The 12,994-nt window shown below is 39.8% G+C and overlaps 1 protein-coding gene across 2 annotated transcripts in view; it reads right to left on the bottom strand.

Moving 5' to 3' along the window:
• Window positions 1-541: 541 nt before the first annotated feature.
• ST6GALNAC3 (ST6 N-acetylgalactosaminide alpha-2,6-sialyltransferase 3) overlaps window positions 542-12,994 on the bottom strand; it is a 523,593-nt gene continuing 511,140 nt past the window's right edge. For both annotated transcript variants that reach the window (XM_038541637.1, XM_038541636.1), the window contains exons 4-5: window positions 3,948-4,055; window positions 542-2,877 (exon numbers count right to left, since the gene is read on the bottom strand). In XM_038541637.1, coding sequence (XP_038397565.1) covers window positions 2,691-2,877; window positions 3,948-4,055 — 295 coding nt within the window. In that variant the 3' untranslated portion in view covers window positions 542-2,690. The remainder of the gene's footprint in view (window positions 2,878-3,947; window positions 4,056-12,994) is intronic.

Raw genomic sequence — 12,994 nt, forward strand, 5'->3', positions numbered from 1 at the left:
GTTTGAATTCCTCCTTTGTCATTCTCTTCTCTATCCATAAATCTTAGATGAAAAATTTCTCAATATGGGAGAAATTACACTTTGTATTTCCATTAGAATCAGGAAGCTGAAGGTAAAGAAGAGCAGGAAATGGAAGCAGAGAACATTAAGACTGCAGAGAAAAATAAGTTATGTGATTCTATCAAAATGCTGATTGCACTGGGAATCATCCAATTAGGTTTCCAAATTGAGAATAAGGTTTGTTTTTTTTGTTTGTTTGTTTCCCACTTTTAGAAAAAAAGAGATGAGAGATAACAACAATAAAAAGTGGGGTTGGGTTTAGTTAAGAAAAAAAGGGGGGAAGACACAGGAAAGAAGAGAGGAGGGGAGGCCACCCTTACCCCTCCAGAGGAAGCACTGCTTATTCCATACCTCCTGCTGCAGAGTGATGGTGGGCACTGCAAAGTCTCTTCCATGGAGAGGCAGGAAAGCAAGGATGAACAAACAGATTTAACCCTCCATTTACCAGAAAACTAAATAAATTGTGTCGTTCTCTGAAGCATTCTGATAATCAAGTGTTCCTTTTTATTTAAAAGTGGAACTTCTATATCACAACAGGGGGGAAAACAATCTGTATTATAATTTTAACATTTGCATCTGTTTATTTTTCTTTGAGTGGGCATTTCTATCCATCATTCGCTCAAAAAAGAAAAAAATACCCTGACATACATAGAACTGAAAACCACACGAGGAAACAACAGAAGAATAACAGCGATAACAGTTCCACCGATGGAAGTGGCGTTTGGCCATTTTCACGGACTTGAGTGTTGGTGTTATACAAATGGCAGTGGAGAGCAGCAAAGAGGCTTTTTGCCCAGGACGGCCCATCAAATGGGAACTTATCGTGGGACTTAGCACACTGGTTAGAGCTGCAAAGAGCTCCTGAGGTGAAGTGTGTCATCACTTTCATCTTCCACAGCATTCTGTCGGTTAGGCTTGGCTGTGTCTTTTGAATCCTTTGCAAGGATATTTCTGGTCTCTCATCTGCTCTCTCAGCAAATCAATGTTCTAATATTTAATGGGCCAAGAGTGTATGGAGAACTATGTCATCTCAAGGTGGGGACAGGAAACTACTTCTCTGTGTTCATTCCCTACTGTTATCCCTGCTTCCTCATCTTTTCTCTACCTAAAAAGATCATTAAAAAAAAAAAAAATCAAAACTACCTATCTTCACAGGTGTCCTAGTCTATGGCCAAGACCATCCTTGTGATACTTTTTGCATAATCCTGATATAATATATTGTATTTGGCACTGAAATCACTTGGTTACTAGTCTACATAAATGCTATTCTATACAAATATTAGCAGAGGGAAAGATCTGGAAATCTGCATCAAAGCAATTAACAAATTACAGATCATCTGCTGAGGAGATGTCAGAATGTGTAGGCAATTGCCCAGTAGGGTGGTCACGGGCATCACATAGGACAGCATATGTATAAGAACTTTAAATGACAAAGCACTTTGGACATTAAGGTCATTATTAGTGTTGTTATTATGGTATAACAACTGATACACTGAGGGGAAAGTAAACCCCTAGAAGGCAAAAGCTCTGGTCAGATTTAATACAAGGAATCATTTCCTCTCCATGTCTAACAGTTGGCACTTGACAAGATAATGTAATGTACAGAGGGATGCATCTGAGCCTATAAAGTAGAAATTTGAATATACAAATATATATTATGAAGTATGGTAGGATACAAATTGATGTAAAAATATGCTTTGTTTTCCTTGTTTCATGATTTTAAAAAGCATATATTTTTGTGTTGTTGGATGTTGAAGCAGAGTTAGCAAACCCTTTTGGTTATGTTTTAAGAATGCTTTCACAGTATATGTTATTACAGTGTTGGTATCTTACATGTTAAATAGCTTTCTGAAATATTTAGGACTCCACCAAAAATAACTAAGCTGTAATAGAGATCACTCTAGTGACATGTTTAGTTATGTTGTTTGGGGTAGTGAGAATGGAGTGGTGAGAGGGAAAATTCATCAAGATTTCTAGTTGGCCCATTTTGTTTGAATTGTTGAAGAATCCTGATTGGTAGGATGTCGGTGATATGTTCATTGTTAGGAAATGGCCTGAGGCGTTAGCTGTAGGAGGTACTGTAGGACCATGGTTTGTCAGGAAGAGATTCCTTCCCTGCCTCTAGGCTAATTAGTAACTATGGTACAGTGCTTGTACCCAGATAGCATTTCTTGGGTCAGTGTCTGACAATCAACCATTCTTCAAAATGATGGAGCTGCTCAAGTTCAAGAGACCATAGAGTCAATAACCTTGCCTCATGAGGCCAAATCCCATGGCTTTTGAGTTACGCACTGTCCAGGAATTCTGAGCAGCTATCTTGAAAGGTAATCTTCCCATTTCTTAGGTCACTGCTGTCATGTTACTGGCCTTCATTTCAATTCCAGTTAAATTATAAAGTGCAGTATGTAATGTTGAACCTTCAGAAAGAATGTAAAGAGCACATCCACCCTCCGTGAAACCCCAAGTTCAAATTACTGGCAGAGTCACCATCCATATCTGAGAATGTACAGAAACTTGATCATCACTGTTGTTGTCTTTATCGTCATCATCATCCGCATCAGCATCATCAGCATCACAGTTGTGGTATTATGGTGGTGTCGAGTGTTGTGGCAAGATCAGAAAAACTAACATCAAGACACTGTCCAGTTTGGGTGTGTGAATATTATCCTGTGTTTCTTGGCCCATTTAGCAAATACTTTCTTTTCAGTGATAAACCTATGCCCCCCATATGGAGCATGTTCATGAAGAAAATATTCATCACACTCATCTCTTCCTTGTTCATAGTAGTGATAGGGGACTTTCCTATATCCTTCTGTCCTAAAAAAGAAAAAGAAAAGGAAAAAAAAAGGAGAGGAGAATTGAGATGAAGAATGAAGCATTCATTTGCAAGAATCCATTACGTGCCTAGTAAATGCATTTACTTGCAAAGCCATGCGTGATTCTTGTCCGTGAACTCAGTTAAAAGCTATTATGTATAAAAGCTTTTAGGAAGATGTAGCAGATTCTTGGTGCTTTAATAAATCAAATAAAATTTATATATCACACCAATTGCATTTGAACATCTACCTGTCTTTGAAGGAGGAAATGGTGGATAATGGAGGCAAACTTTGGCTAGTCTGATGCTGTCGCGGAGCTTGAAGAAGCTTTCTGATTTTTCAGGGTTAGGTATTTGGTTCTTCTGTGCTCCCTTATACTTATTGTGAGGGGAGAAATATTTGATCATGGAGATTGTGGCTTAGTTACCATTTTGACCATATGATTAAAATACTCTCTGAGTTAAATTGTGCAAGTTGTTAGTAGGGAAATATATTTCATTACCTTGGTGACGCATGGAGGGTTTGTTTTATTAAATACTTAGAAACGAGCCCTCCAGCGAGGGTATACTGTGGATAAACATATCTATTTTAAATAAGGGTCTGGTGGATTACTCATTTAGTAGTGAAATATAATTTCCAGGAATTCTCGTTAAGCTGTCAGCTTCTCTGAGGCTTCAGGACATTTTGTCCTTCATGATCAAATAGAACCATTGCATAGCTAGCTATCCATCAAGCCATTAGAGCAGCAGAAATGACAAACTTGCTTTGCAAATTAAATAACCACTAAACTTGTTCTGTATTTCCAAGCCACAAATCCTTGATATGCCACTGATTAAGGGAAAAATGTTCCTTCTGACATTTGACATTAGATTGTGGTAAATATTTTTCTTTTTATCACCCCTAAAAGTCACAACTTGATGCACTGACAATAAAATGTCATGTCAGCAAAGAGCACCAGGAAATAATTGTTGCTTTATCTGTTTCTCCGATTTATGGTATTAAAATGAATTGTGATATTTTGACAAGATATCAGAATTGGAGATGCATAAAAATAATTTCCTGTGATCTTACTTGCAGTAGGTGTCATTTATCATCCCGTAGACGTGAATACCATAACAGGCATCCATGGCCAGAATGAAGGTAAACCATCCCGTGCTGAGATAAGAGCCAGACTGGACTCTGTGGGGGAACAATAACAAACAACAATAACAAACAAAACAACACAAAAACAAAAACAAAAAAACTCCACACACATAACAACAATAAAGTGTGGTGAGAAATGAGAAACCTTTCATCAAAAAACATAGCACTTGTTATCAGGAAAAAGCATTAAAGAACTTGACAATCTGTCAAAGATACACACTTATTTTGAATTATCTCCGAATAATTTATAGGTATGCTCTCACTCTTACTACCTTAAGCCTAGAAGCTATGCTGTATGGAAGAGAAGCCATATGGCAAATATCTGAAATCAAATAATCCTGCTCCCTTCGGGTAAAAAATAATTTATTTGATTTTCCGTAAGATACAAATTAGTGCTGTATATCAGAGGATGGGTTTTCTAAAGTTGCTTGGAGCCCTGATGGAAACTGAATGATAATGGTGTTAAACTGCTTACCTGGACATATCACTTTCTTAAAGACTTGTTGGGTTTCTAAGTGTAAATTGGATGCAGTGCAGGTGAATGACTTGGTCTGTGAAAGCATCTGGAAAGTTTTCCTTTACTGATTTCTAGGCATCATGAGACAAGACTTTTCCTTTGTGAGGCCTGTGTTACCAATCTCTTCAACACATTTTTATTGAACACCTACTATGTGCAATCACTGTTGTAGATGCTGGCGATATAGCAATTATCAAAAAATCAAAGATTCTCTATAGATTGGGAGGTGGCTATATTTATCAAGGTTGGCCTCAGAAGGCCTCTGATAAGGGGAGCAATGTTCTAGGTTGGGGGGGGGTGGGGAGAAGAAGGTTGTTGTTGGTGGTGGTGGGGAAATAGGAAGAAGCCATGTGGAACATATTGGAAAAGGCAGTGTCATCTGTGAAGTCTTTAGACTCTCATCTCAGCCATATTAAGAATGGGCCTTGGGCCTGGACCACTTCCTTAATAAGAGATAAGGAGCCCTCACAGCCTGTGCCTGGCTATTGCCTTATGTGGGGATATCTCTCCCGGATTCAGGCTCGATGTGTACTCCTTTGTTCTGCTTAAGTATATGTGTTATATGACACCTGGTCAATCCCATACTAAACCTGTCTCCTGCCAAGAGTGGAGAGGGTCTTTCAGTTGCATGCAGTCCAATGGCTCTGAATCAGGTGCCAGGAAGGACCCAATGGCCATGAGGACCGAGGCTCACTATTAGAGCTGATTTTCTTCTGTCTCTTTATGCGAGTAAAGCATTGCTCCACCCAGTGTTTGACTGTGTTATGTTTTTCTTGGCGATTCAAATAAGACACAGTGGGAAGAAGGGCTTGGACTTCTACCTCTGGTGATAGGAGACAGATGCCACTTGTTCAACAGACCATATGAGAGAAAGATGTTCCAGGAAGAGGAAATGTAAAGGGCAAAATCACAAATGTGGAAGTGTGCTTGGTATGTTTAAGGAAAAAGGAAGATGGGAATCATAGTAACTGAGGAGGAGAGTGGCTGATGTAGTTAGGTGTAGTGCTGATTGGGAGGGGTGGCCAAATTTCAATGGTTTAAAGGAACGTGGGATGAAAAGCTGGATCTCTGTACTTGGTCTTAGCAAAGGGGACCCAATCCATCCAAAACAGATGACTGTCTATCTTCTTAATCTTTTCCTATAGGAACATTAGGGTCTCACCGGGTTATTTGGCAACTAACTAACTGTGCAGCACAACTTCTAAAAAAGACTACATTTCCTACCTTCCATCTAGACCTCTTGGCATACTGGAGCAAGGCCAGCTCCTCTAGAAATGGACACTTTAGCTACTGATAACCACTCTCTGGGTACAGCCTTTCAGCCAGTAGTCACTTTCCACTGATGTCCAATATTATTGACCTAGCTCTCCAGTACCAAGCAATTGGTGTGCTATAATTAGAACTCTGAATTCTTTGATTCTTCATTTTTAAAATATAGGCATTGTTTAGTATCAAATTAACTTACAACATGTAAGCATCTCAGGAGCACCACGAGCTCACAGAGCGTTATGATAACTGGACTTTCTCACTTTTATTTTAATTGACTTTGGGGGATTTGTAAGGAGAGATAAACCCAATCCACATAATATCCATCCCCTCTGCTCACCAGCCCCTGAGTCTGAATTGCCACTGTGTAAGTCGTCTTCCTTTGTATTTCCTGGTGTGTCTTCTAAACGGAAAATATTCCAGAAACAGGATCACATAGAGTTACATGCACTTTCCTCTGTGATAAGAATAGTAGCAGCAGCATGGGTTAGGAATGGGTGCCAAATGGTGGGAAGATGTACCAGAGGGAGGTGGAATACGCTCAAGAGCAACTTTGCTTATTATACAATTTAACTCGCCGTCCATCCTGTGTTCTGGGGTCTGAGGGGGAGCAGCGATGATGAGAACTGCCTAACACACCATCTGCTTACAAGTCCTTATTTGAAAATTGGGAGAGATCAGAAGAGGCAAGAGTCTTGATTAAAAGCTCCCAAATTGAATCTAGAAATTTTGTCTGCATACTGAATTTTTTCCTGTTATATTCCTACTTGAACAATATACCCCCTTTACTTTTTTTTTTGCCTTCTCATTCTACTTTTTTTCAATATTTCTATCCTCTCTATCCTTCTCATTGCTAGGCTGACCATGTACTAGCAGAGATCACTAAAAATTACAGAACTTATTTGTACATGATGAGAAAAATAGGTTTCATTTATTTATTTTTTAAATAGTTATTACAATCCTATGTCAGAAATTATATTATATATAATTATATACATATAAAATATATAAATAAATATATTTTTAAGTGGGCATGGAGCCCAATGCAGGGTTGAACTCCCAACCCTGAGATCAAGAACTGAGCTGAGAAATCAAGAGCCAGACACCTAACCAACTGAGTCATCCAGGTGCCCTGTGATGAATATTTTCATAAAGAATACACGGTGTTGTGGGATGGCATACCTGTCAAAACAATCACAATACATGCAACAAAACACAAGCCCATGTGTTTCAGTCAGTACAGAGAGCAGTATGGAATTGAGAGTATGGACACCTAGTTTCACGTTCCAGCTTTGCCACTACCAAGCCTTGGACAATGTATTTAACCTCTGTGGGTCATCTTAGTTTCCTTGTCTCTAAAATGAGATATTACTCAGCCATCAGAAAAGACTAAAACCCACCATTTGCTTTGATGTGGATGGAACTAGAGGGTATTATGCTGAGTGAAATAAGTCAATCGGAGAATGACAATCATCATATGGGGAATAAAAGAAGTAGTAAAAGGGATTATAAGGGAAAGGAGGGAAACTGAGTAGGAAAAATTAGAGAGGAAGACAAACCATGAGAGACTCCTAACTCTGGAAAACATATAAAGGGTTGCAGAAGGGGAGGAGAGTGGGAGGATAGAGTAACTGGGTGATGGGCACCAAGGAGGGCACTTGATGGGATAAGCACTGGGTGTAATACTATATGTTGGCAAATTGAACTTCAATAAAAACGAAAACAAACAAACAAATACATAAATACATGAAGTGTGCTATAGGCAACAGACAAAAACAATGAGATGGTTGAACCAAGTCATATCTAAGGTTTGTTCTATTTTTAAAAACAAATGCTTCTGTGATCATCACCCTCAATAGTCAGTCTGTTTTAAGTTTTACCCATTCTACAGTAATACGCTCCACACATGCTGAATGTGTAACTAACAAACATTTTAATCAGTCAGACTACATTTAATGCCCACTTGTGTGGTGGGCGTGCCACTAAATGTCTGAGGCATATATAAAAAGGGTATAAAGTTTCACCCCACAATGGTGGTGGCTATAGTCGCTTAACTTTTCTATCTTTCACATTACTGCTCCTGGAACATGCTGGAATGGCTGTCCAAGACCAAGGACACAATTAGATCATAGTATTGAGAGTAAAGCTTAATTTGAGTAAGAGGAAAAGTAAACTGAAATTAGGACAAATTGTGTTTCCTTTTGTGTGGTTTTCCAGGAGTCAATTTGTCCATAGAGTGGCTGTCAAGGACCTAGATAATATTATAGCTCCAGCATGAGGGGATCATCATTTGTGTGACATGTGGACCTCAACTCTGCAAAACAAGGTCTCCTGGCTCATTCCGGTCCAAACCAGCATAGTCACTTTGAGCGTTCAACAACAAACTTTGAGAACAGAAGCAAAGGATAAATAGGGTAAAGTTGAGAAAGTGGTTCCTCTACATATCTCTCTTCTCTTTACTACACGAAAAGAAGGTCAAGAATTTCAGAGTTTGGCATCTGGTCAAAGATCTTTCCATCTCATCAACTAATAAGGAAACTTTGCCATGTCTCTGATAGTTGATTACTTTTAAGCTTAATCTATTACTTTTAAGCAAAACCTTATTTTGTTTCTGGATAGACAGATCATAAGAGTTAGGCTGAAAATCTTCAAGCTGTGTTGCATTTGGTTCAGACTGTGGGGACACATACTGCTTAAGTGCCTTGTCCTAAAAACAGCACTTTAATTAGACAGTTGCATTTTCTCTCTCTGGTGCCTCTGATAAATTTGGGATGTGAAATCATGTGAGGTTTCTTACCCATAGTACATGCTGGGGATAGCAAAGTGGTGTCTTCTCAAAAAACTTGGAGCTAATGTCATGTAAAGAATACTTTTGGTGGAGTAATGGCAACCACTAGATTAATCCAGGAATTCTTCTGAATAATTGCCCTGGTGATCTGGGTCTCTAATGAGACTCACTGGCCTGGATGGCACTGGCTCTGGGAATTCTTTACATCATTCCAAAGTCCTGCTGTGTGGGTGTTCTAGAAATGAGGATGTATAGATTACACCCAACTAGACCTTTTGAGGTCCAATAAAAACAACAAAAAGACTTGAGGTGATGTATGTGAACTTGTTTATGCTTTTTAGCTAGAAGAGACCTAGTGAAGACTATCAGATGCTTTTAAAAATTCTTAAAGGGTCTCCTCTGGGGCCAAATACTGTCTTGTAATTTGTCACTCATGCACGCGGCACTAACTATGTACCAGCTGGCCATCAGCCATAGCACTTCTTATACCTTCTACATTTGGGGATCGATAAAAACAATTATTGTCATCTACAAATAAACAATCAAGATTCCCATAGGGATGATAAGGGAATTTAAGCCCCTAATTCAATACAATAAGAAAGCTTAAATTAATGCAGCAGAATAATGAGCCGTGCAGAGGAAAATAAAGGCAGGAGTGTTAAGAGGAAGCTATCAATCATCTGTTTCCACTGGCCAAGCTTCGCATCCCACTGCTCCTTGGTAATCAAGATACTTACTACTTGGAAACTACTTAAATTTACTTGCTCATCTCTTGGAAAAATGATGCTGTCAACACCTTGATATAGCACATGCTTGAAGGCATATCATTTAAAATATGATCTTTCATCTAGTTTATTACCAATAAAATATAAGCTACCTTGCCCCTTGATGTTTACTTACTGTTTCTGGATGTCTAAAGGTCATCACAAGCCCACAGGGATTCGTTGTCTGTCAAGCTATCCTTATTTCTTACCAATCTCAATCTTTTTGGCTGTCAGCATGCTTCATTCACCTGTACTTTTGCTTCTGAGCATACTTGCTCATCTTCTCATTTCTGGAAACATATTGTGAAGCATTTTCCTCCTATCGCCTGGTCAGCTGGAACTTTCTCATGACCGAGATCTCCCTTTGGGGGAATTTCAGAGGAGGAACTGAAGAAACTAAAATGGATACTCTTCAAAAGAAAACGGGACTACATTGAATCTACAATCTATTCACAGGATGCTTTGCTAATTATTGAACACCTTTAGCTCAATGACTTGGGTTCTGAGCTCAAGAAGCTTATCTTTGATGGATGAAGTAATAGCACTTTCTCCATATCAGAGTTTCTCAATCTCAGCACTATTGATATTTTAGATGAGATCATTCTTTGTGTGTGTCGGGGTGGGGTGGGGTGGTGGTGCTGCTCTGTGCGGTAAGTTCTTTCTCGTATCTCATCAGATTCCCCTCTGTCCCCAAATCACCATGCTCTAAAAAGGCAATAGATTTCTTGATTTCCCAGTGCCTACTCTTGACTTGAGTGGCTTGCCTTGAGGATGTCCTTGATCCTAAAAAGCCAGGTTCCCCCTAACTACAGTTCTCATTCTGCCCACTGCACTCACTGTCCCACTGGTTTTCTTCAACTAGCCAAACATCTTACTTCTTGATCTTTCTTTACAAACCTATCCAAAGCCATTCAGATTTGGTCAATACTAAATCATTATCTTACCTTTAATACAACCCCAGGAATCAGCAAATTCACCTGGTCTAGACCCAAAGGGCAAGTCCTGACCTGCCATGGGGAATTTGCAATAGGAAAAGGCAAAATGTGTCAGGTAGGAACAAGGATGAGGAATCTAGTTGCTTCTGTTTCTGGTTGCTTCCTCTTCATGGAATGATTCCCTTAGGGGGCCTTTGGCTCAAACTTTGCAGCCTGAATTTTACTGTTTCTAACCCATTTCCTCTAGGAACTGCTGAAAACAAGGCCTGGGGCACTCCACGCTAACATTTTAAAAAGCATGATTATCATTTATCAAAGCCCAAAGGGGATCAAAACCCTTCCAATGATGGAGGTTTATTGGAGAGCACAATATTGGCAGCTGCTTCCGAATCTGTTATACTCCGGAGTAAAAAGGGAATTTGAAAAAAAAAGAATTAATCACTATCTCACGTCTTGTTTTAACACTCTTGGATCTCAGTTCTCTCATCAATACACTACCCTGGCAGGATAAATAAAAATAGCAAAGTAAGTTTCCATATACCTTCCTAGGGAGAAGAAATACCTGACACAATACAGATTCTTCAATTAAAAACATTCTTTCCCCCATTTTTTCCCCCAAAAGCCCATGGATACTGAAAGAATACATTTAAACAAAGAGACTGGGCAAGAAAAACAGCTGATGATTTTCAGGAGCACCTTGGGATTCAATCTAATATTGTGAACCAGTCTAATGGAAGCAGAACTCAAAGGGTGGAAACAATTTCAGCTGTCCCTTAGTCATATATTTTTGTATATTATTCGATTGTCAGGAGCTATGGAAATACTCTGGAGCTTTCCCATTATATTAACACTGTATATTTGTACTATCTATCAGTGGGACCTGCCCAGCAAATCTGGAGGCAGCAGCAACTTTCTGCAAATCAGGCAGGAGAACTCTCGATCTTGAATCATTTGCCAACGGACATAAACTTCTCAAATGAAGAAAAATATCGTGCTGTAGATGGTGATTCTTAAAAGAATGCACCAAATGAAAGGAATCCAGACCTGAAATACACTGAAAAATGGACCACGAGTGGAGTAAAGCAGTACCCCTCAGAGGTAGACTCCCAATCAGCTAATGCGAAACGCCTGTGCTAATCAGTAGGCCCTTGGACTGTGAATATAACAAATAGTTTTCCTGCCATAGAATCAACAGGACTCTCTGACTCTTGATGAATCTGATGAAACTGTACAAAAAGGAGCATAATAAGAAACGACTGTGTTCTTTTCAAAGTGTACATTTAAAAGTAAAATGGTACCACTCCTAAAGGTATGATGTATGGCTGCTGTAGAAATAGAAGATAGCACTCACAAAAATTACTTTGTTCATTCATCTCAAAAATTAAAAGATTATTTTGCTCTTGCCCTCTGGCTTTAAAGCCCCTTACATTGGAAAAACTGATTTCTGCGATGGCATTCACTTTCTCAAAAGAAAAATGGAACCTCAAGAACGGCAGGGATGGATGGTGGAGATCTTGTGGGCCTACTTCATTAGGGTGGGTCTGGTTCCTCAACCACAGGATATTCCCTCCAAATTCTTTTTTTTTTTTTTTTTTTTTTTTAAGATTTTACTCATTTATTCATGAGACACACACACACACACAGAGGTAGAGACACTGGTAGAGGGAGAAGCAGGCTCCATGCAGGGAGCCTGACATGGGACTCGATCCCAGGCCTCCAGGATCACGCCCTGGGCTGAAAGTGGCACTAAACTGCTGAGCGACCCGGGCTCTTCCCTCCAAATTCTTATGTTGAAGTGCTCATGCCCGATGTGTTGGCATTTGAAGATGTGGTTTTGGGGAGGTAATTAGCTTTACATGGGTTCATGAGGACGGGGCCCTCATGATAGGGTTAGTGCCCTTCCAAGAAGAAGGAGAAATACCAGAGCTCTCTTTTTTCCCATCACTTGAGAAGACAGTGAGAACTCTTTGAGCCAGGAAGAGGGTTCTCACCAGAAACTGTCCATGCTGGCACCCTGATCTCAGACTTCCAGCCTCCAGAACTGTGGGAAAATAGGTTTCTGTTGTGTTCAGGCAAGGCTGTTTTGTTATGGCAGCCCAAACAGACTAAGATGATGGGCATCTCTCCCACAAACGAAACTCTCCACTCTATTTTCCAGGACTTCTCCTGAACTCTCTGGTCTAGTCATGCGCATCCTTTTTTTTGCTCCTTAAACACATCGCCAGTTTCTGTCTTTTTACTCACTTTGCTGATGTATACCTCCCTTCTTCCTGAAATGCTCTCCCCTCACATCCTCTTCAGTTTCTAACCTGATCATGCTTATTCTGCTTACCCTTATCCATTCACGCTTTAGGTGTGAGATCAGGTACCATGCCCAGAAAATACCAAGTTGCCCTTGATCTTAACTCAGGATCAAGTGGGGGAGACAAACTCGATGACCACATTCAGAAATAGGGCTCTCAAGAGGGTAACTCTCTGCAAGTGCTATGGGACCACCGAGGGATGAGCAACAGACATAGTGGAGGGAAAGTGGGGAAGGTGATTCTTTCCCAATTGGAAGTAAGAGCTGAGTGGTGGATCAAGGCTGCATAAGAATATCAGGCAGAAAAAGAGGAAGGAGAAGCCTTTCAAACAGAGGGAATGGCCCCTGCAGTTACACTGAGGTATGAGAATAAAGGGAATACTGAAACGTTCTCATCTCTCCT

Source organism: Canis lupus, chromosome 6 (genome assembly GCF_011100685.1).
Source record: "Canis lupus familiaris isolate Mischka breed German Shepherd chromosome 6, alternate assembly UU_Cfam_GSD_1.0, whole genome shotgun sequence".
In the NCBI taxonomy this organism is placed as follows: Eukaryota; Metazoa; Chordata; class Mammalia; order Carnivora; family Canidae; genus Canis; species Canis lupus.